Genomic DNA, 22,366 nt, shown 5'->3' on the forward strand with positions numbered 1-22,366 from the left:
TTGTGCCTCTGAAAGCTCATCTCGTTTTCCAAGTTGGATCAATTGGTTAAATAAAAATCCTTACCTTCTCCTATGCCTTATTTTGCTTATAAACTACAAATACTACCACTACTGTATTCCTAGTCACAACAGAATTATCTCAAAATTCTTTTGAGTCATTCCTGTACAGTCAACATACATAAGATGAGAGCCATCTCACGAGCCAATTGTTCATGGGTCAGAGCACAAGTCAGAAACCACTTTGGGCTGGATCCTGAACACAAGACTGGTTGGTGGATGGTACAGAAGAGATTCTACAAGGCATCTCTGTCTTGATCAAGAAAAACTGAACAGGAGTCCCTGCAAATGTTTAATTCTCATAATTTCTTTCACTGTCCTGCACCCCCGGGGTGTTCAGGTAAATGTCAGGGGCACTGCCCACCCTCCAGACAAGTATTCCCTGTGCTCAGATTTAAGAATGAAATTCAATTTTCTGCTAATGACACATCACATTCCAAAGTCAACACAGACTTCAGAACTCCAATACGCATCTTCAGAGAAAATATACACTGCACAGTTCATCTGACCCTGAATTTTTACCTAACCATTCATCTCTGATCCACTTTATCCTCAGCCCTTCAACCATGGGAGATTTATTCAAGAATTTCTTATCTCCTTCCCAAAGAATGAAAGTGAGAAAGTGGGGAGAGGTGGTGTGAGGAGCCCTACATGGTGCAGTCAGCTCACAGACAAACAGCCCCACGGAGCAAAAACAAGTCTTTGAACTGCCCTTGTCCCTGCATTACAGGGAAAGTGCAGAGAAGAAGACAAGTTGCATAAATGTGTTCATTTTCTTACTCATATGCTGATTGTCTATCTTATGAATTCTAATATAGTGTCATTATGCAAACAATTAAGTAAATACCTCCAGAAAGTACATTGCTAATGCATCTAAATTAAAGTGATTTCTTGCTGGTGTGATTTTTACCATATCTAAGGATGTACTTTGGGCAGGGAATGGGGAGGGAGGGGAAAAAAAAAGGAAAAAAAAAAAAAAGGCAGTCAGCATTGCTAATGAAATTTGGTTCAAAATTGCTGTAATCCATTTTCTGATGAAGTGGCTCAGATGCATTTTACACAACCAAAAATATATAAGAGAGATAAAAACATTCTTTAATAATAATGCACTTCTGATGAGATGGAATATAGAAAATTACACACTTGCTAAATTCATCAGACTAGACGCAATCAACAGAGCAGTGGAGGTCACCTTTCCCCTGCCCTTGCTTTGCTTTCATAAACAATCACCTGAAATGTAATGCAGTGGTTGACTTTTTCCATTTGATTTAGATGCTGAAATGCTCATTATTGTTTTCACACAGAGGAGTTCTAAAACTTATTTTCCATTTAACCTAAATGCATATGAAAACTAGAGATCAGGATGCTACTCCATGAGAATAGAAACTACATTAAAATGGGTATTTTTTTTTTTCTTAAAAGGCAGGAATGGTATCTTGCATCTCGCATCTGGCTGTTAATTTTTTTGCCACTTCCAGACTATTTCACAGCTCCACAAGATTATACAGAAACATACAAGGGTCATGCATGCAATCTCAAGTTTTAAATAGATAAATAAATAACCAGGTGAGTAAACAGATTCAAAAAAACCCCAGCATCACTATAATTCTTCTCACCTTAGAAGCCAAAGCCTCAGCACTTTCACGGCATGTCTTCTCAATTTCAAGATGGTTCTGAATACAGTTCACTTCCTCAATAACCATGTGAGAAACTAAGGAAAGAGTTCAAAAATTAGTCAGTATTTTCCTGAGATTGACACATGCCTCCCATGATCAGAAATAGCATATCTCCCTTTGCTAACTTCCACTGTGAGCATTTCAAACACAGGGAAGTACATACTTAGATAATCTCCATAGATAGGAACTGTTCTGAGCACTGAATATTTGAGTTGTGTCTTTAAGCAGTTCTCTCAAGCCATGTTTGCAGCTTTAGAGGGGCAACTGTAGACAGGAGCCTAAACTTATGGAAGCAGAAAACCAGCAGGAGCCTCCTTGACAAACCTCACTCATCATCATCATCTTGAGGAATCAGAATGACACCTTTAGGATAATCCCTCAAGAGATGTATTACAAAGTTCCTTTTCACTTTCTGGTCTGTTTCTCATTCAGAGTCTCTCTGTGCTTGAGCAGACCCCAAAATGAGCACCATGTTCTCACCTACCTCCAGTGTTCACAACACAGATTTCAACACACTCACAAAATCTTCCCTGAAACCAAAACTGGGCTTACTGCAGCTGGAATGCATGGCTGTACATTTGATGTCACAGCTGGAAGAGCAAGTGACACATCTGTCCTCTGCACTTGGAGAATCCCTATTACAATGGTGGGTACACATCACTCTGTCAAAGATAGGCAAAAGAGTGACCAAAAAGTTCTGAAACAAATCTCATTTTGTAACATAGGAGACCAATGTGAATCAGAAAGAATTTAAAAGTACAGATACATTTTAGCTTTCTATTCCACTCATCTTCCAGCAGTACATATGTACTTTAGTAGTGTTCAAAGTCTAAGGTACAGGTTTAAGGCTGCAAAGGGGAGCAAAGCAGAAAACCCAAGAATGGTTTTCCATTTCTCAGGCTTATTGATGCAATTCCCCCTTGGCTTCTGGCACCCTCATCCAATCCCAAACAGCAGCCTGAACCCTCATTCTGCAAATCATTGCATGGCACAAATTCCTTCTCAGCCCGGTGTCAGGATTTCAACGCACAGAAGGGAACTACTTGAGCTGAACAACACCTTGGAGCAGGAAAAAGGCTGGAAAATACAGTGTAAATACAGAGGACTTTTTTCTTAGTATTTCCTTTCCTTTTCATCAGGATAAGCTTTAAAACCTAGGGATTTTATACCACCAGGTAGAAAACCCTCCTTGCCCTCTTCCAAGAGTTTTGACCAAAGACTGAAGAGAGATATTTAAGCCATCTTTGATATACAGAGGTCATCTTAATAACTACAAAACTTCATGATAGGAAAAAGAAGGTCATTAAAAAATTTTATTTATGTAGCTTTATATTTAATATCAACTGCAGTCTTCATTAGTGAAGTTTTGTTGTTACCAGAGGAAACCAGCAACACGTGTTGCTGAGCAGCTGCATGAAAGAGCCAAAATCTACAAAAAAGAAAAGGCAGGGCAGTGTCTGGTTAATCTTGATCTAAAAACTATATTCACATGAAGTCTTCTACCACCAGTGCAACCAGACTTCTTTCTTGGATTGTCTTTTTATTTCCATTTAACCTATGGAGAAATTATCTGCTCCAAATGTGTTGTACAAGCTGCTACATACAATATATACAATTTGAGAGAGGAAAAGTTTCAGGCAGTATGTCTCCCTGTGTCTTCTGGTTTTATTCCATTGAGCCCTGGGAGCTTTGAGCAGTGAGATGCTTTGAGCTGGATGAGGGAGCAATGGAGATCCAGAGCTGCTCCCATTTTACAGACAGAAATCAAAGGGCCTCAAGCAAGGCCAAAGTTAGGAAACAAGGATCAGGCTCTTATGGCAGAACTAGGGATTACTCTTGGTTCATTTAAACTTAATTAACCTGCAATTATGATTAACTCAGGGGAAAAAAGTCTTTCCAAATTAAATACAAAAAATATATTATTTCCTAAGTCTGTCCAAAGTTCTTATTATGTTAATATTAATATTCATAAAGAAGCACTAAGTGGCCTGAAACATCTCTAACCTTGACAGTTTTTTTCAGGGGTAATAATAATCCGCAGCAAATGCAGGCCAACCAAAAACCACTTAACTAATTAGTAGTTGCAGTCACCGAGAAAACATGAATCAACACTGTTATTACAAGTGGCACATTTGAGTGGCATCTAATTATGACTTGATGAGCACGATACTTGCATTATCAACATTACTACTGCATCCCATCAGGGACTAAAAGCCGCTGATGGCATTGACTGCGAGAAACTCCCCCTCAATGGTACCGCAGCACCCAACAATCTCCTTGGCAGGGGCACCCTCACTAAATGACATGTTAAGCATAATTACTGGTAGACATTGTAAATAAACAGGATTGGAAGTGAAAATTGTACCAAGTGCATAAGACACAATCTGACACATTGGAAGTGGCAGCCTTAATTGAGAGTTTCTTTGACTGCTCAAGATCATTTCAACTGCATTTCTCGGAGGACAGTGATTATAACTGTGGAGACAGACGGCATAATGGTATCAGCACTGCTGACAGAGCAGTGAATTAAATTGTATCTGCTGTTGTGTGAAAGCCTTGATGAGAGGTACAGATCCTTAGTGGTCTTATCATTATAACACAATGGTCATGTTGTCATCAACCTTGCTGGCTCCAATTGAAAAGAAATGATTGTGTGTTGAAGCTTTCCCCCCCACCACCACCTTCTATCTCTTGTGCTCAATAGAACCAATTTTCAGAGAGCTATGAAATCACGCAATAGGGCCTAAAATGCAGCTGCTTGGCATACAAACGGGGCCCCATTAAACTGGAATCACACACAATATGTGTTTATGCCAGGAGAACAAATAGAAGCTGAGTACAGGCCAAGTTTATTCACAGACACAAAGCCAATGTAGCTCTTCATCAATATAATTGCCTTTTATATTGTCGTTTAAATAATGGGCTCTATTATTGCTTTAAAATCCTAATATTCCTGGCATTTTATCACTATGTTTACAAGGTATGTCCTTTAAAAATGTGAAAGGAAGATAAAAGAAACCTATAAAATCTTACAACATCAAATATTACCTCAAATTTTAAGTCTTAACTACTTGACATTTTCTGCCACACTCCAGTATTCCTCATATCATAACAAAAACAAAACAGGCAGCCGTTTTCCAGAGGAATTGTACTTCTTAGAGAACATTCTTGGCTACCTAGGATCATTCAAGGTAGTAGACAATTCCTGTTGATTTCAGATTATCTTCCACAATTGTATCACACCAACTATTATAAAACAGAAGTGAGCAAATTCCTCTTTAACACAGTAACACAAAAGTACAGACCATGTGATTTCCTTCTCCTGCATTAACTTCATCCACATTTCTGAGGCTCCATCGTGCAGTTCACTGTACTGGCACAAAGCAGATGTAACAGACCACAGTCCCATTGTAATTGTTTCTTCTAAGGAGCTATTCCACTAGGATACTTCCACTCCCATTAGATGTGCTTTGTTGCTTCCAGACACCATAGGATTTCAACAGAACCATTACCATAAAAGTGCAAAACTGAATATTGACATTCTCATAGCCCAGGCAAGAAAGAACTTGTTCTAAAAATTAGCACGTGAGAGCAGTTAGTCCTAAAAACCTTTCCTGGTATGTCTATGCTTACAGTACTATTACTCCTTCATGAAAATAATTGCCATTATTATAATTATTATTATTATGAATCTCAGCAACAGCATCAAATCCCACTCACTTCAAGCATGCATCATTCCAAAAGTCACTTGCAGAATCCAGGTGAGATACAGCCACATCTGCACCACTGTATTTTCACCACTTTTCACCTTGAGAATGACTACCCTTGCCAGAGAGTAGAAATGCTGTAACAGCATTTATTCTGACTGTGGGCAAAGTCTTACTGGATTAGCTCCTTAAACTCAGTTTTCAAGGAGAAAGAGCAAGTGGACCTGAATCTCAGCATTCTTAACACTGCTGCAGAGTGTGCAGAACTGTGTTCATAATTGTCTACATCAAGAAAATCCCACTGACATTGTCAGCTTACTTTTCTGAAACTCCTCCAGCTTTTTGACAGCCTCATCTCGTTCTTGCTTGATTTTGTCACACTGTAGGAAAAGAGAAAATTGAAATGAAACACTGATCCCAGTTATTTAATTAGCAGTCAGTCACAACATGGAAAATCAACCCAGATCAATTGCCAGCACAATAATGTACAGAAGCCTATCAAAGCATTTCTTTTTCCTTTCAGCCATGTAAGATCAATGGAAATTATGCATAAAAAATTCATTACTCAGAGTACTTCCTAGCCAAACTGGCACACTGTACTTGACTTAGGTTCTGATTCAGAGCTACTCTGAAAATATTTTAAAGGGACACATCATCCAAAACTGATATAAGCAGTTATCCATGTTACACCAACAGGAGAACTACTCCTTTGCATGTCAAAAATAGGCTTTAAGTCTAGTTTCTTTAACACAAATAGACTCAGCAAAGAGGCCTACATTTCTATACCCACCCTGTGCAGGGAATACCTCAAACCCAATCATCAGGGACATGCTGTTTAATTTCATTACATCATGAGCAAACTTTCAGCTTTGTAGAGAGAAAGGCACTCATGTTCATGCTTTAAGGAGCTCCCATCACCTACTTTTATTAATTTTGTGGTTATTGCTAACACTGCACAGGCTTGCAATCACTGATCTTATGACGGAACAGTTTCTTCAAAAAGAAAGAATAAAACAGATGTTAAATAGATTTCTCTAAGAAAAACCCATTTTGTAAGTAAATGGAAGAACTCAAAGAAATAAGTAAAATTCACAAGAGACACAGTCAGTGATTACCCACAGTGTGAAAGCACATGACCCAGGGGGAAGTATGACTGGCACACAAGGCGCCTTACACACACATCCTTCCTCACATGCGGCTGGGCATGTTCACAGCAATAAATCAACCTAGGACCATGAATTAACTTCTGGAAGAGATCTGTGTGACTGAGCTCCTTACAGTGCAACTCCAATTACAAGGATGCTGGCCACTGGAACAGAACTGGGTTAAAAAAAAAAAAAACAACAAAAAAACCCAAAAAAACCAACCCTGAAATGATTTTGCTCGATTTTCAGTTTTTCCACATGAGGAGCCACTTTGAGTTAGTCGGGAAAGGAGCCTGCTGTTAAGCAACAAGAAGGGGGAGAGTCTGATTCAAAGGCAGCCAAATTCAAGAGAACTCTTCTATCAGCTACAGAGGACCTTGGATGAGACCCAAAGAAGGATCTGCTCTTGGGCAAGGCGAGGATGCCACTGGTGCTGGCTCAGGGGCAGCTGATGGCTGTCCGTGGGAGCAAAAGGAGCTGCACTCAGCAAGAATTCTCTCTTCTCATGGCATGGCTGATGAGGCTTCAAGGGACAGAGGCTAAGTAGGAGGACAGGTCAGTCACCAGCTGCTGTAAGGACTGTGAAACAAGGCAGAGCTGCAGAAAGATCAAAGACATGCTGAGCAAGCAGCACCGGACCAGGACTCACATGGGGCCCCGTCAGCAAAGAACCTGTGAAGAGAATCTTGCAGAGGAGAGGTGGGGAAGGGAAATCTCTGCATGAATCTTGCTGCTCGCTGCCCTCCCTCCGTTTCCTCAGCAAAAATTTGTGTTACCTTCGTGGCAGAAGCGCAGTCTTAGAGCAGAAGGTAGTGAAAGATGCAGAAGGTGCTTCTGGCTGTTCTGCAGAGCACAGTTCTGCCACAAAAGGGGAACTGGTGGGAGCTGCTGCCTCCTTGGATTTTCCAAGAAAGACCCTGGAGCCACACTAACATATTTCACCCACACATGATTTTTCTGCACACTGCAAGCTTTCAGCCCACTGCACATTAAGTGAGCAATTTAAAACCCATGAACATTAGCATTTTAAGGATCTCATCTGTTGCCTGTGGAAGTCAACAACTTTTCTACTGATGGAAACCTTGATGTAGAGGACATAGACACACCCTTATCCCAAATGACAAGAAAAACTCCTTTTAAAATCCTCCAGGCAGCAAAAACTCCTTTTAAAATCCTCCAGGCAGCAGGCTGTAAGGCGAAGCAGCTTTCCCTGTGCAGTGAAAGGGGAAGTTAAATGACCTATTCCACTTCACCTCGAGTGCTATTTGCAGAGAGAGCTCCATTTGGACCACGGCAAGCTGACTATTCTCCTCATAACTGTGACATTTCTCTGCACAATCAGGGTCTCTAGGCTTGGGTCTCCGCAGAGCAATTCCTGCTCCCAGTTGCAGTTTTCTCAATACCTTCCTTTTGCTGCTACTGTGCTTCAGAATGAAAGAAGAAGAAGAAAAGGAGAGTGGGAGATTGCTGCCCTTGCTGAAATGATCAATGGAAAACACTTTGCCTTCTGTCTTGCAATCAGAGCCATGCAAGCAGAGCTGTTACAGGTCCTTCCAAAAAATACCCTAGTTTATCTTCTAGAATTAGAAAAAAATGAGATTTTCTTTAACTACTTAAACTGATTAAAATTTGAAATTTACACAAAAATAAAAAGCCTATAAACTATGTTTCATAATAAAAAATACTGTAATCTTTAAAATAAACTGACCTTACCTTTAAAACTGAAAACTTTAAAAATCAAAATTTAGATGTATGAGCTGCGAATAAAATGTTCCACAGAAGTCTTAAAAGTTCATAACCATCTCACTTTTCACGAAGGCAATTTGATGCATACACAATAGAATCATTAATGGACACAAGTATCACTATTCCTAAATACTAAACAGCAAATAGCATAACATTACTATAAAATCCACTGTTCACTTTCCACATTCAAGCAACTGCTGAGGAGAAACAGTCTCCATGTATTTACTAAACTTCCCCTTTTCAGTGTTAAGGGATAGCTCCAAACTAAAGAGTACCTTGAATAAAAATTAAAACGTTTGTAGCTCCTGGATTTCCAGTCAATTTTCTGATAATTTAATTAAGAGTTCCAGCTTCTCTGCAAAGTAAAATAAGCATTTATTCTGTTTTATTTAATATATCTAGTAGTAGTAATCTAATATTTATACCACCATTATCTCACTTATAAAAACCCCAACAATGTACACAGACAATACTGCAGTCCTGAATTGGCTACAGGGCTCAGTGATAATCTCCTAGCAGTAAAAATACATGGCACCTGTATTTTTAGAAATTAACAGTCCAGTTGTCAAATTTAATTTTGTGAGTAACTCCATATATTCTTCATCTTTGCAGGCACAAGTTCAAAAGATTTGTCCATCTCATTCCTTTCAGATTTTAGCCTTCTAGGTAGCCAATACACAAGGCAATACTTTAATTTCTAGTTTCTTGTTTATGCTCTACTAACAGGCTTCTTTTTTGCCAACTATTTTGCACACAAGCTCCTACAGACTTCAATAAAAGGCCTTCAAAGTGCCAAAACAACGGGGAGATTGTTCAGTCCAGATATTAGATGCAAGAAGTTCACGTAGTAGTCATATAGTCAATTAAACCATTGCTAAGCAACACAAGACAATTCTTTCCCATTTACACAGATTGTGAAATGTATGCAGATTTAATGCTCATTCTAAAATTGGGAATTTTGGTGCAGTGCTCAAAAGTATCCAGTGACATTTGCAGTACTCTACTCAGAGAAACAATGAGGATGTCATCAAGGCAGAATCCCTTCCCCATTCCCACTCTGTGACAAAACACAAAATCCACTCCAGCCATGTGCCTTAGCAGAGCACACACCATGAATGATGTATCAGAGATACAGTACTACACCTACTGTTTTGGATAGCTGTCTTGCTTTTTTTTCCCCCTACTGGCAGCATGACAAAACACTGTCAAAACCAGCGTTCAGAGTCATTTCTGTCTGATTAGCAAGTAGTCAAATATTTATTCATGATCTGACTCTGAATATGTCAGAACTGCATATTAAGTTACGCACATTTGTGTGCAGCTGAACGTTAGTTATCCATTTTTTTGGGGCTGGTATGAATGTTTTGTTGGCTACATCAATAAGAAAAGGTGACCTAAGAGACGTAATCTGCCAATATAATTTTGGCTCCATTGTTCCTAAAAGTATTTAAAAACACTAACAAAAAATGTCTGGGGAAATGCTGTCAGAGACTCCACCAGTGTCTCCAAATTGGCAGTTTTGCAAGGCAATGAGGAAGAGACACTGGATGAAAGATCTTGTCTTTTGCTCCTGAATTTTCATGGTTATTAGCATCCCTTTCAAAGCAGCAGTGCTTTGAACAAAGTAACCCACATAAAAGTCAATTTACTTCCTAATTTTAAGAAAAAATAAGGAACAAAGAGCATAAATTTTCAAAAATTAAAATTATATCTTATACTAACTGCCCATTATCCACTAAGTTTAATGTGTCTAATGGAAACTAGGACAATTTCTGCATGCACAGCTCATCTTTCAGAGCCATACTAGCACAGGAATGACTTAGGAAAGTATTCCAAGTGTACCAAAAGCACATACACACAGACTGCTATTTAATTCCTCTGTGGCACTTTCTACACACAGTCTGCAAGTCACCTGCTAAAAAAATTAACATCTCATTCTCCTGTTGATGCAATTGTGTGACCACAGTGGAAGGTATTCACAGTGACAGACAGTGGCAGAAACAGGAACAGAAGTTCCCACACCCACAGGCAGAGAAAGCCTGTGCTACATTTTTCCAGCAGCAGGTTTGATCCTGCAAAACACAAACTAAGATACAAAGCAAGAGATGCTAAGGACCTTTAGGATTAGGATTTCTCTGCCCTGCCATAACACAAGGAATAGTTTCTTCCAGTATTAGCACTGGAAGCAAATATAATCATTATCTCTCTATCAGTAGAATTTTCTTTTTTGTGGAAGAAATGCACTTGGAGCCTCACACTTAACCACTTGAGCTCAAGCACTTGAACAATGAACCATGACTGCTTACACAAGCACACCAATTTGCAGGATGGAGTTTTTGGAGGGAGAAAACTTGCGTAACAACAGAAAATCCAACCCTGAGCACATGTTTAACTGATTTGCTCAGCTGGGAATGTAATCCCCATACGCTCAGGCTTGGGGGATTTTTGGGTGTTATGCAAGAATTCCGAAAAAGTTCAGAGCAGCCTCCAGATGAAACACACAAGAGTAGCTAGAGATATGCAGCTGTAGGAAAGAAGCCTTGTGAGAAAGAGGAGCAAGGAGGCAAGAAGAGCAGAATGGAAAAAACAACCTCAGAACATCTCATTCCATCTCAATTTCAAAAATAAAATTTTTCATTGACATTTCCTTTGAAGGAAAAAAAAATAAATAAAAATGTAGCTCAAGGGAAGTCTCCCCATTCCTCCCTTCCCAAGCTAAACAAAGCTTTGCTGAAGAAACACCAAAGCTGGTATGACTTGGGTTCAGGGCAAAGCTGGGGAGCCTGTTTTTCATGGGGTGCACACATGCTCTGGCATGGCACTCCCTACATGTGACAGAAGCCCACAGCCAGCACGGGAAAAACTAAAGGAACAGAGCAGGGCAGGATGCTGAAACCACTCCCAGGCTGCAAACGGTTTGGAGACTGCAAGAGAAACCTGCCCAGATGTTAAACATGCTCCCACACGCCTCCCTTTCTGCTGTCAGACACAGCATTCTGGGCTGCATGGAGTCTCGGTCTAAGCCAGTTTTATTCTTATTTTCTTCTGAGCATTTCTTCAAAACAGCAAAGAGAGAGAGGACAGATTTCCTGGGATATTTGAGATGCTGGTGAAGGACAGCAGAACAGGAATGCAGCAACAACCAAAGTGAAAAGGACAAGGAGGTCAGAGGATAGGAAGGAATGAAGCACAATATGCTGACCTCAGTAGAAATACACATAATCTTTGCTGAAGCATAAGTGAACATAAGTATCAAAATTTCTTCAACAATATGAAAAGAGTTAAGGACAAGGTCTTCTCAATACAGCCTTGAATTGAAACATTTGTAACTAAAAATGACCATTCCAAAATGATTACAGAAGAAGCTGAATTAAATCTACGTGTCTTGGCAGCTAACAGGGATTTAAAAACTAACAGATTTCTTACATCTTCAGCTCACTTTTTTGCTTACAATACAGTGTAGCACTGACTCCCCTGCATTCCTCGTTACTTTCAGAAATCATATTCCTACATTATGAATATTCAGAAGCTGAGGGAAGTTGTTCTCTTTTTTTTTCTTTCCAGTAATTAAGTCCCTTGTGCAAATGAAGTCATAATAAAACAAGATTTAGATCAAAGAGAAAGAATTTTATCTGAATATGTGACTTGGTCTATGCTCCCACTGTTATCACAGGCAAACCTGGTAAAGCAGCAATCACTTATAATATATTTACAGGAACTTTTCTGGAGTGGGACAGCCAGAATAGTTGTGAGAGTTGCATTCATTGCTCCATAAGACACATAGGTACAAGTAATATTATTATTTAGTAACAGTGAACTCAAAAAAGCAGTCAACAATCTGCCACAGTCCACAAGGTATTCTGGTATTTAGCATTTTAGTATTAAATGAATAATTGATTCATACAAACCTCTTCCTTCGTTTTCTTATTTTCTGCTCTAAGCTCTTCATATTCGCCAATAGCTACACAAGGGGAAAAAAGTAAAAAAGTTAATATAGCAGTACCTCTCCCCAAATTAGCTCTCCATTTGATTAAATTGAAAACTCTTGTTTCTCTATGCAGACTTCTTAAATAACATGGGTCATAAACTTCATTAATAGCCTATTAATATCCTATGAACTTCTAGAATTGAAGCAATTAGGAAGTGTCTGAAAAAGGTGGTAGCTCCCAAAACAATCAATTACTGATCAATGTAGAGTTAAACAACCTTATTGAATGAGTTCAAAAATTACAAGGTGAATAGGCTGGTTTGCAGTGACCATTTTAAACCCAGACAGGCTCAGGTTACAGATCAATCCTAGAAAGAATGGTTGGTGTGATATATGGGTACCTGCAGAGTAGCTGATCCATACACCAGTAAAACCAAGGTCTCCCATCAATCCCTTTACTTTGTCCCCACTTCTTATGTACCCAAAATTCCTACCCACCACCCACACCCAAGAAGCAGGAAAAGTAAAAAAAAAAACAACAAAAAACCAACAGGTAGGTGGACAAACAAGAAACCACAATAGTGAAATAATGTACTTCCTACAAAGGAGCACAAAGGCTGTGCCTCTTAAGAGGTCACTGCTCCCCTGCCAAGCTATTCCCTGTTCCCCTCAGGAAAATATGGGAAGTGACTTTTACCACCGAAATGCAAGAAAAGGAATGAAAACTGTATCAACAGATGCAATTCAAGTTTCTTCACACTTGAAAACTGCTTGTGTTAGCTTGCCTTTAAGGCAAAGTTATTCTTGACATTCAGTACTTTACAAATAACTGAAAAATGTAAATACAGATTTGCTCCACCCTCGACAGCTCTCTTCGTATGCCTCATGAACAGAGAACTCTGACTCATTAGCCCTGAAGGAGAAAATAACAGAATATTCTGGGCTATAGCTCTTAACCCACCCAAAATGTATTCTCAGCCAACCCTGCTCTTTCTTACAGTAAAAGAGTAAAAGCCCAAAACAGCCAACAGGAGTGAACACAGCATGTTCCTTCCCAACACTTATTCACCAGCTACTCACTCCCCAGCTCAGCTGACCAGAAAGGACTGTCCTGGAAACGTATCAATGCCCTTAACCAGTATTAAATTAAGCAGGTAACTTTGTATGCAGAAGGTCCTTTAATTATAACTTAGTATTTTGATTTTCAGTTGTGGACCTGTGTCTCCTGAACCTGAATTTGCTAACAAAATGTAAGTATTATCTAAATTAGATGTTTTATCTATTAGGTACTTGCTATGGCTGAATAGGACTTATTACTAAAACAAGGCTATAAGAGTAGAAGTATATAATGATTATAATTCACAATGAACAACAGGAAAGACACCTTCATTTACACAGAGTGATATGATGACTCTTCCCACTCTTTTTATTAAAAAATTATTGAACCCCTTTCCTACAGCTGCATATTAAAAAACACAAATTAAAGAAAAAAACCACCAAACTTTTAAAATGCTACATGCATATACTTCAATATTTATATTGCAAACCAGGGCAGCCTACCAGTCAATTGAGAGCCATTCCATGCCAAATCAATAAGTAATGCCACTTCAGGGTTTAAAATCTACTTATTTACTCAAAAAAATAAGCAGAACTGCCCAAGGAAGCAAGTGTCACTGCACTGTTTTTGCTTCCATACATGGACCAGGCATGTCTTTACTGGTACAGGCAGGAGAAAGAGCTGACAGTGCAAGAAGTTCTCTCCTTCGGATGAAACAAGCTAGCCCAATTAAGTCATATTTTGTTGGTAGAAGTAAACTAACACCTGGCTTTTTGGATGTATCATTGGAGACAGAATTACCCCTGTCAGCACCAGAAGCTTTAATGGAAATGCTGCCACCACATTGTTCCTCCCAATGTACCTGAAATAGGAAGAATCAAGTCAAGAATGCTGTGAAAACTCCTGAACAACAGTGGCCTCCTACATGTACAACATGTACAAGACTGTGAAGCGCTGTCAAAAGGATAAAAAAAAGCCAAATGGGGTAATTTTTTCCCTTGTTCACCATTCTAGGCTCAAAGGTCTTTTCTGCTAAATCCAACTTACCAGTATTTCAACAGGATGCAGCAAGGCACCAGCAGCACCAGCCAGGTAAAAACTATTTTCAAATACTGCAATTGTTTTCAAATAATGCCTGGGTGGCATTTTTAACCCCTCCTTCTGTTAAGGGGAATCTGTGGGACAGCATTGCACTCAGCACCTTACAATGACTCCAAATCTTCACTCACAGTACACAAACCTATTATCAGGCCTAAAGCTTACATGGGCAAACCAAGCTTTGGTCAGGTATCAGTTGCATTTGCTGAAACCAGCACAGCTAAATTATCTTACAGTCCTTTAAAAAATAAATAAAAATCACCTGGGTAAGTACACAAAGATAAGTGTTAGGTACAAACACTGTAAGTCAGCTCCTGCATCTGTGTTCCCATATGCCTTGATTTTATTCAAATCTGTGAAAGTGTGCACAAGTAAATTGAATTAAACCCCGAATTTGCATCAAGTCTTAGAGCTTCCTTGAAAAAACAGGGCAGGAAAACTAAACACAGCACTGCCTGATAAAGACCAATTACTAAGTTCACACTGAAAGATTTCCCTTCACAAGTTTCTGAAAAAAAATATAGAGTTCAACACAAGAAACTGAAGTGGGAAAAACATCTGACCTCTAATACATTCAAGCAGGATGGGTTCTGTTTGGGAATAATGGCTACTGTGTATTAAGATATACACACAGGTACACAGGGAACAAATAAATTATAGAGCAGGTCAGGTGACTATAGAAGGGAAGACAGCAGCCAAGAAGGTGTCCTAAGAAATTCCACTGGCCATAAAAATTAACCATCTGCCACAAAGTAGATTGAATTTGTCAGACCACATTAGGAGCTTGTCAATAGCATACATTTAAAAGGTACTGCTCTGAGATATTGCTGTCAGATTGGCAGTCTAGTCTGTTCCTAAGAATATATATATATATATATATATATATATATATATATATATATATATATATATATATAAGATGTTCCCTTATTGAAAGGTGCTGACAGTATAAGAAAAAGTTTTTAGTGATCAAATAGATCATAATTAAAAAAACAAGTATACAGATGCATAGTGCTTAGGATTAGAGATTGGAAATCACACTTCATCAAACCCAGCCAACAAACACAGAGCAAAGTTAGACCTTTCAAAAATGAAGGGAAAAATCCAGGCAATATAAATACTTTTACTGTATGTGTGGTTAGCAGCAGTTCTTAACCACTGTAATTTAGCAAAGTGACCAGAAATGTGGCTATGACAGTGGCAGTGCTGAAGTGTAATTTTACTTAGTTTATAATTCCAGACACTTTGACCACTGGCTCCTGTTTTCAGCTGAACAAAAAAGGGACTATTGCAGAAGCTGACTCTGTCTTTAAGGGCAAGGTACCAGCAGTACCAATAAAACCAAAGACAAACAAGGCAATCTTCCAGGCAGGTAATCAACTACTGTTATGATTCAGCTGTTAGTCAAGTTTGCTACCATTCCTCAGGTTCTAAAACCAACCACTAATAACACAACGTTTTACCAATCTGCTTTTTTTTTTTCTTTTAATTTTTACCCATAGGAATATAAGGGCCAGTTGAACAGAAGTGTGCATCACTGGAAACATCACTTAAAATACAGTGAGGCAATAGTAATATTTATAGAGAGACAGCTTTATTAAACCATGACATTTCAGAAAACTATTTGAGGATTAAAACTCAAACAACACTTTTAAGTCCAAAATACCATCAATACAAAGATCTTGTTTCTTCATGATGCTCACCTTAACTCAGTAATGGAGCAAGCTGAAGAATGATCAGTATCAGGTATCTGAGTCTAACACACAGGACTTGGAAAATTCAGCATGGGTGAAAGATAAGAGTATCTTGCACACAGATGGCTTCAGTGTCCTTTTTGCTGCTCAGACCTTTGCCAAACAGCCAAGCAACTTTGCCCAAGCCCCAGAGAGCTTCACAGCTGCCACTGGGAATTGAGTGGGCAGCTACAAAATACCTGCCTCAGGTTCAGACTCCCGACCTTGGTGAGGAGAGGTAAAAGCAGCAGTCAAAATGTGACAGCAGCAGCCACAGATGCTGCTACCCCACCTATGCCACCACTTCTCAGACACTGCTTTTACCTGGTGCCAGGCAAGCCTCTCAAGACTAGAAAAACATATCCTGAAAAAGAAACCAAGCCAACAGCGACTGAATGAATGTCTACTGAAACCTTTCCAAACCTATTTGCATTTTTCAGAAATCTGACTATACATCAGAATGTTACAAAAACCTGAAGACTTACACCGCTCTGAACAAAATAAAGACAGGACGAGTCTGTGTACCCATTACCCCAAATATTCAGCTCCAGCAGATCCTTCCACGAACTGCATTTATTTCCAAGCAAATACTGATATCTGCATTTGGAAGGAGTAAACAAGAAAATTAAGAGACTATGTTCAACAGACCATCCTAAAATTACCTGAGGGAAGTTGGTACTATCTAAAATAGCCTTGTTTTGCTATCAATAAGAATGGAGGGGACACTATCTATTCCAAATTACAGTATATAAAGAGTTTGCAAATTTACTTATCTACAGTAACAATATCTTTTTACAATTAGAATAATTTCATTTATCTCATTACCTTTTCACTGCTTGAGTTTTTCACTCTAGGAATCAGACTCATCAGTCAAGACAACTACCGATTTAACTATGTGTGCTGCCATATTTTTTGCATAGTTTTAGATGTCAAACAGAAGAGTATTTTAAATTTTTTTTCCACTAGCTAACTTTTTGCCTACATAAAACAACTTTCTCACCAGCCACATCGTCACAAAGTGTATGTTAGCCTAACAACACCCTACTAAAACTTCTGTGTTTAAGGATGAGCATCCACCAAGAACAGAGCCTTACAGGACTGGGTTTGCCAAGTACAGCTTCTATTTCAACAGCTCAGGTGATCTGGGACAGCCAGTCCTCAAGTTACAGTAACTTTCCTTTGAACTAATTCCTCCAGTCCTGTAAAATTTCCTTGGACATTAAAGAATACCCAGCACACTGGAAGAGAAGACTTTCAGAGAGCAGAACCAAAGCCCTGCTCTAAACAATTTCAACAGGCTCAGTTTTCTCTAAAGAATAACACAAACTTGTCTTTTTTGCAACTGATCATTGTCATTTTAATAAATGCTCTCTTGGAGGCAACAGTACTAGAGGGAAGCAGTCAGTCAGCATGAGAACCAGATTTTGAGCCTTACTTTTTGGTCTCAGATTACCAAAACACTCAGCTGTAAGATTATCATCCTTCCAAAGGAGAATCTATCTTGTGTCGATGGTAATCGTGAATTTCCAAAGCTGAGCATACAGTAAAGACCCAAAAAAGTGACAAAGCAGGTCATAAATAGTCCATTAATACTCAAATGAAACTTGGTTAGGAAAAGCTTCTGCTATACAGCAAAAGTGATGGAACACATTTTTGGTCAGAATGAATGACAGAAAAATGGGCACTGATCACACCTCTGTAATTTCAGTCTTTTACACAACTTTGCCCAATAGTTCCTTTCCAAATTGCCCCTCCCTGGCTCGCGGGAGATGAGGAAAGCTCAGCTGTGGGAACTGCCACATGTGAATTCCAGCCTGGCTCCTTCACACCTCCTGCACACGCAGCTGTGGCACAGGAGGCAACACCGACTACTTGGTGCACAGGAAGATGTTGACAATTCAAACAGATCTTCAAACATTGGGATGTGCCCACCTGACTAACTAAGGCTGCAGCTTTGCTGGATCAACCTGGCTGAGGGGCAGACTGACCACAGGGGAGTCAAAAATGGTTTATGAGCACCCCAGCTCTTTTCCATGTGCATTCTTGCAGAGGATTAAATATTACAGTGCTCTGGTTTCTGAGTCAGACTGTGCACTCGTGAAACGGAACATGCTGAAATTCTGGCCTTTCCTACCAAAGCACCGAAAGTGACTCACACAGGCACCAAGCCAGCCCAGGATGCCACAGAAACCGAGAGCGTATCAGCACAGCCCTGAGCCACCAGCGGGAAGTTCGCTCGCTGACGGCGACTGGGACCGCAGGACTTGGATGGTCGGGCCAGGAGCGGACCCTGCAGCACGGAGCGGGAGATGGGACAGGCTGACAGGTTGGGCACGGCCCGGCTCAGCTCCAGGTCAGGCTCAGCTGCTCGGACGGACAGCGAGGCGGACAGACTGCCAGCCCTGGAGCTGTCCGGTCCTGCGGGCTCGGGGCTCCCCGCCAGGCCGAGGCACCCACGGCCCATGTGCGGCACCGCCACCGCCATCGGCCCCCGCGACGGCCGCGCTGGCGGCGCCGCTCCAGCAGCCGGGCTGGAAAATCCCTCTGAGATCTCCGGGACCAACCCATCCGCAGCCACAGCGGGCACCTGCGGGGCGGCCGGGCAGCCGCGGCGGCGCCCACCTGGGGCAGAGCCAACACGTTCCGCTGCCCTGCTTTATTCCATTAAGGCTTTTATTATCTCCCTCTGCACGGGCAGAACAAGGGGCCTGGCAGCGGGGTCGGGGGACGCCCAGGCCAAGCCCGCCCCGCCGCGCCCCTTTCCCCCGGCGGGCGCGGAGCCCTCGCCCCGCGGCGGCCGCGCTCCGCCGGCCGAGCCCGGGCCCGCGGCGGAGCGGGGGGAGCCGCTTTCTCCAGCGCCGGAGGCGGCGCCGCCCGCCCCTACCTTGGTCCTTCAGGCTGGCGAGGAGCTCCAGCTGCTTCTCCTCGTCGGAGCTGTTCATCCTGCCCCGCCGCTGCCCCGCTGCGCTCCGCCCCGGCGAGCGCGGCTTCACCTGGCAGCGGGCGGGCGGCGGCGGCCGCAGCCCCGGGGCGCGGCGGGCGCGGCGAGCGGCCCGGCCCGCTCCGCTCTGCACATGCCCAGACTCCCGCGGCGCCCCAGTGAGCATGTGCGGGTGCGGGCACGGCGGGCCGGGGCCCCGCTGCTCCGCCGGGCGGGACGGGCTGGGAGCGGGGTCCGGGCTGCGCAGGGAGTCCCAGGTCCGTTCGGCTGGAATAGGCTTCTGAGGTCATCCAGCTCAACCTGTGACCCAACGCATCCGTGCCAACCGCACCGTGGCACCAAGCGCCGCGTTCAGACTTTCTTTGGATGGTGACTCCACCATATCCCTGAGCAGCCCATTCCAATGTCTAACGACCCTTTCTGTGAAGAAATTCTTTCTAATGTCCAACTTAAACCTCCCCTGCCTTAAGACTGTGCCCCCTTGTCCTGTCACTGGTTTCCTGGGAGCAGAACCTGGCCCCCATCTGGCTCCAACCTCTTTTCAGGGAAATGCAGAGTGAGAAGGTCTCCCTGGAGCATCCCCAGGCTGAATACCCCTGCTCCCTCAACTTCTCCTCATGGGACATGTGCTCCTGACCCTCCATTAGTTCATTGCCCTTCCCTGGACTTGCTCCATCACCTCAGTGTCCTTCCTGAATTGGGGGGCTGGGAACTAGACCCAGCGCTTACGGTGTGGCCTGAGCAGCGCCGAGTACAGGGGAAGCATCACTTCCCTGGCCTGCTGCCGTGCTGTTCCTGGCAGAGTGGGATGTGCCTTCTTGGCTGCAGCACCGCCAGGTCCATTCCCTGGGCCGCTCACCAGCCGCCCTCCCGCAGCGTTTACCCCAGCAGGGTTGCTGTGGCCGAAGTGCAGCCGCTGCCCTTGGCCTTGCTGAACCTTGTGCTGTTGCTCTTGGCCCATCGATCCAGCCTGTCCAGGTCCCGCTGCAGACCCCAGGCAGGGTCTCCCAGAGCATCAGTCCCCCATGAGCTGGGATTAAGGCCTCCTGCTCCACTCCCACACAGCTGCTGCTGTGCTGCTGCATTTTTAATGTGCCCTCTTGCACAGCTTGCATAGCGCAGCTTTCCATCCACTGAGGAGCCCTTGCCTGGAGAGTGGTGGGACATAAAATGGCTGTTTGAGTGCCTTGGTACGAAGAAAGCTAAAAAGGTTTAAAAAACCCCTGGGAGACTTTTGCATTGCTGTTTGTGAGGATCCATGGGAAAACAGCTGCATGCCAGTGCCCAGCACTTGAAGGAAACTTTGGTAGAACATTAGGGCAGAGGGCTTTGACAAAGACCTGCTGTGCTCACCTCAGAAGAACACACTTCTCTCTGCTATTCTCTGATGATTCCTTTCTGAAAAAGGAGGATATTCAGTGATAATCTCTGTATTGAAATTGTTACCCTACCCAGTTTACACCAAGGCTTACAGTAAGTGCAATGCAGAGTTTGTTTCTGCTTATATATTCTGCTGAGCTCCAGCAGCAGTCAGCTGAGCAGCAGCTATCTCCAGACTGGCATGGGCAAAGGTACAGTTCATATGCCTCCCTCCCTCCCTCCTTCTTTGGCAAACACTCATCAACCCCTGTGGCAGGCAGGTCAGAACACACAGATGTGGCAACATTAGTTAGAAATATCAGAGTGAAAGGAAAAAGACTCTACTACAAATAGTTGCTCGGTCCTGCTGCCTTCTTCCTCCCATACAGTATCCTCTAGTTTCCCCATTTTTTTTCTAGTATACCTTTAAAACATGGAGAGACTCCATATGGATGATTTACAGCACTTTCTGTCCCACAGGTAGTTAATGACACGTGTAACATCCTGGAGAGAAGCCATAAGAACCATGTGAGCTGTGCTGATGTCTCAGAAGCGTGGTATGCCTCCTGTAAGGCAAAAGAGGCAAGTTCATAACAAATAAGTCAGCTTATATTGAATTAGTCAGCACAAAACACCTTTAACTGTACTAAATGCAAAGTTATGAATTTGTGCTCCTAGTCATACGCAGAGAATGGGAAATGACCTTGGAAAACAAAGGCTCTGCAGAGGAAGTGGGAGGCAAAGTGCAAGAAATTATGTAAGTGCTGTTAGAAAGTTACTACTGCAAAAGAATGGGGGTATGCTAACAGCAGGGTAAAAAATTTCTTCTGTAACACTGACAGGACAAAAATTAATTTTTGGTATCCAGCTCTTAAAAAAAAAAGAAAAGTTTATAAAATTAATTCATTTGGTACAAAAAATTTAAGGAGAAAGCACAAGAGAAAAAATATTACCCAAGTTCTGGGGAGAGTGCTTTGCAACGAGAGACCTCAAACCCTTGATCTTTTTAATTGAGCAAAGAGGAAACAAATTATTTGGATTTGGCAGTTTCAATATTTGAGGGCTTTTCAGCCTAGTGGAAAAGAGTCAACCAGAATGTGTCTGTAACCAGAAGCTGAATGTAAAAGCTACAAATAAAGTCACACATCAATAAATGCCTCCATTTGAAGGAACACAGAAGTCCTATTTAGGTCCTTGGAGTTCTGGGATGACCTTGGTTTTGAATAGCCCCCACTTTAAGTCAGAGCAGTTTTGCCAGTGTTTTACTTTTTAGTGTCCTTTCTTGGGCTGCCTTGCTGGCTTCCCTTCAGCCACAGGTCTCCTTCCAAGTCCCTCTTCCCTCTGCTGATATCATTCCCTTTCATTTCCAAACCAATTTCCTTTATGCAGTGTAATAGCAGGATTTGCAAAAGAGTCATTGTAGAGTTGCTTATCCCTGCACGGTGCCAAGGCACCAGACATTTTCATCCTCCAACAATGTTCTGTCTGTTGTATGCAGCCAGAACAGGGCATAAAATCCCTTTGATATCTGCAAAGGCTGCAAGTCCATTCTTCTATTATTTTATTTATTTACTCAAGTTAAAGTAATATGTCCACATCAAAAGGATTCACTTCCATAATTTCTATATGAGGACTTAATAATTTTTCTTTTTGTTTTTATTCACTTATATTTACATCCAGTTACAATGCCTTGAAAAGTCAGCATTTAAAACAGGGATCTCCTTGTTTTGGACCATGCTGGTTGCAAGAATAGGATGGCTGTCACTGCAATAGTATTATTTATTATTACTATAGTAGTAGTAGTAATAGCAATAATATATTAGCCAATTGTTGCTAATATTTTTCTAAGTTAGGGGATAGCTGAAAAGTTAACTATATTACTAATAATCTATGTTCTTTGGGAGACCAAAATTCAGATG

The 22,366-nt window shown here is 41.7% G+C and overlaps 1 protein-coding gene across 3 annotated transcripts in view; it reads right to left on the reverse strand.

Annotated features, from left to right (window-relative positions):
• Positions 1–19,241, reverse strand: part of SHTN1 (shootin 1) — a 54,500-nt gene extending 35,259 nt beyond the window's left edge. For 2 of the 3 annotated variants that reach the window (XM_030276518.4, XM_030276517.4), the window contains exons 1-4: positions 19,032–19,241; positions 12,240–12,292; positions 5,760–5,820; positions 1,674–1,768 (exon numbers count right to left, since the gene is read on the reverse strand). In XM_030276518.4, coding sequence (XP_030132378.4) covers positions 1,674–1,768; positions 5,760–5,820; positions 12,240–12,292; positions 19,032–19,089 — 267 coding nt within the window. In that variant the 5' untranslated portion in view covers positions 19,090–19,241. Of the gene's footprint in view, positions 1–1,673; positions 1,769–5,759; positions 5,821–12,239; positions 12,293–18,311; positions 18,438–19,031 lie in introns of all 3 variants that reach the window. The other variant, XM_072931297.1, reaches the window with a different exon arrangement.
• Positions 19,242–22,366: the final 3,125 nt, after the last annotated feature.

Source organism: Taeniopygia guttata, chromosome 6 (genome assembly GCF_048771995.1).
Source record: "Taeniopygia guttata chromosome 6, bTaeGut7.mat, whole genome shotgun sequence".
Lineage (NCBI taxonomy): Eukaryota > Metazoa > Chordata > Aves > Passeriformes > Estrildidae > Taeniopygia > Taeniopygia guttata.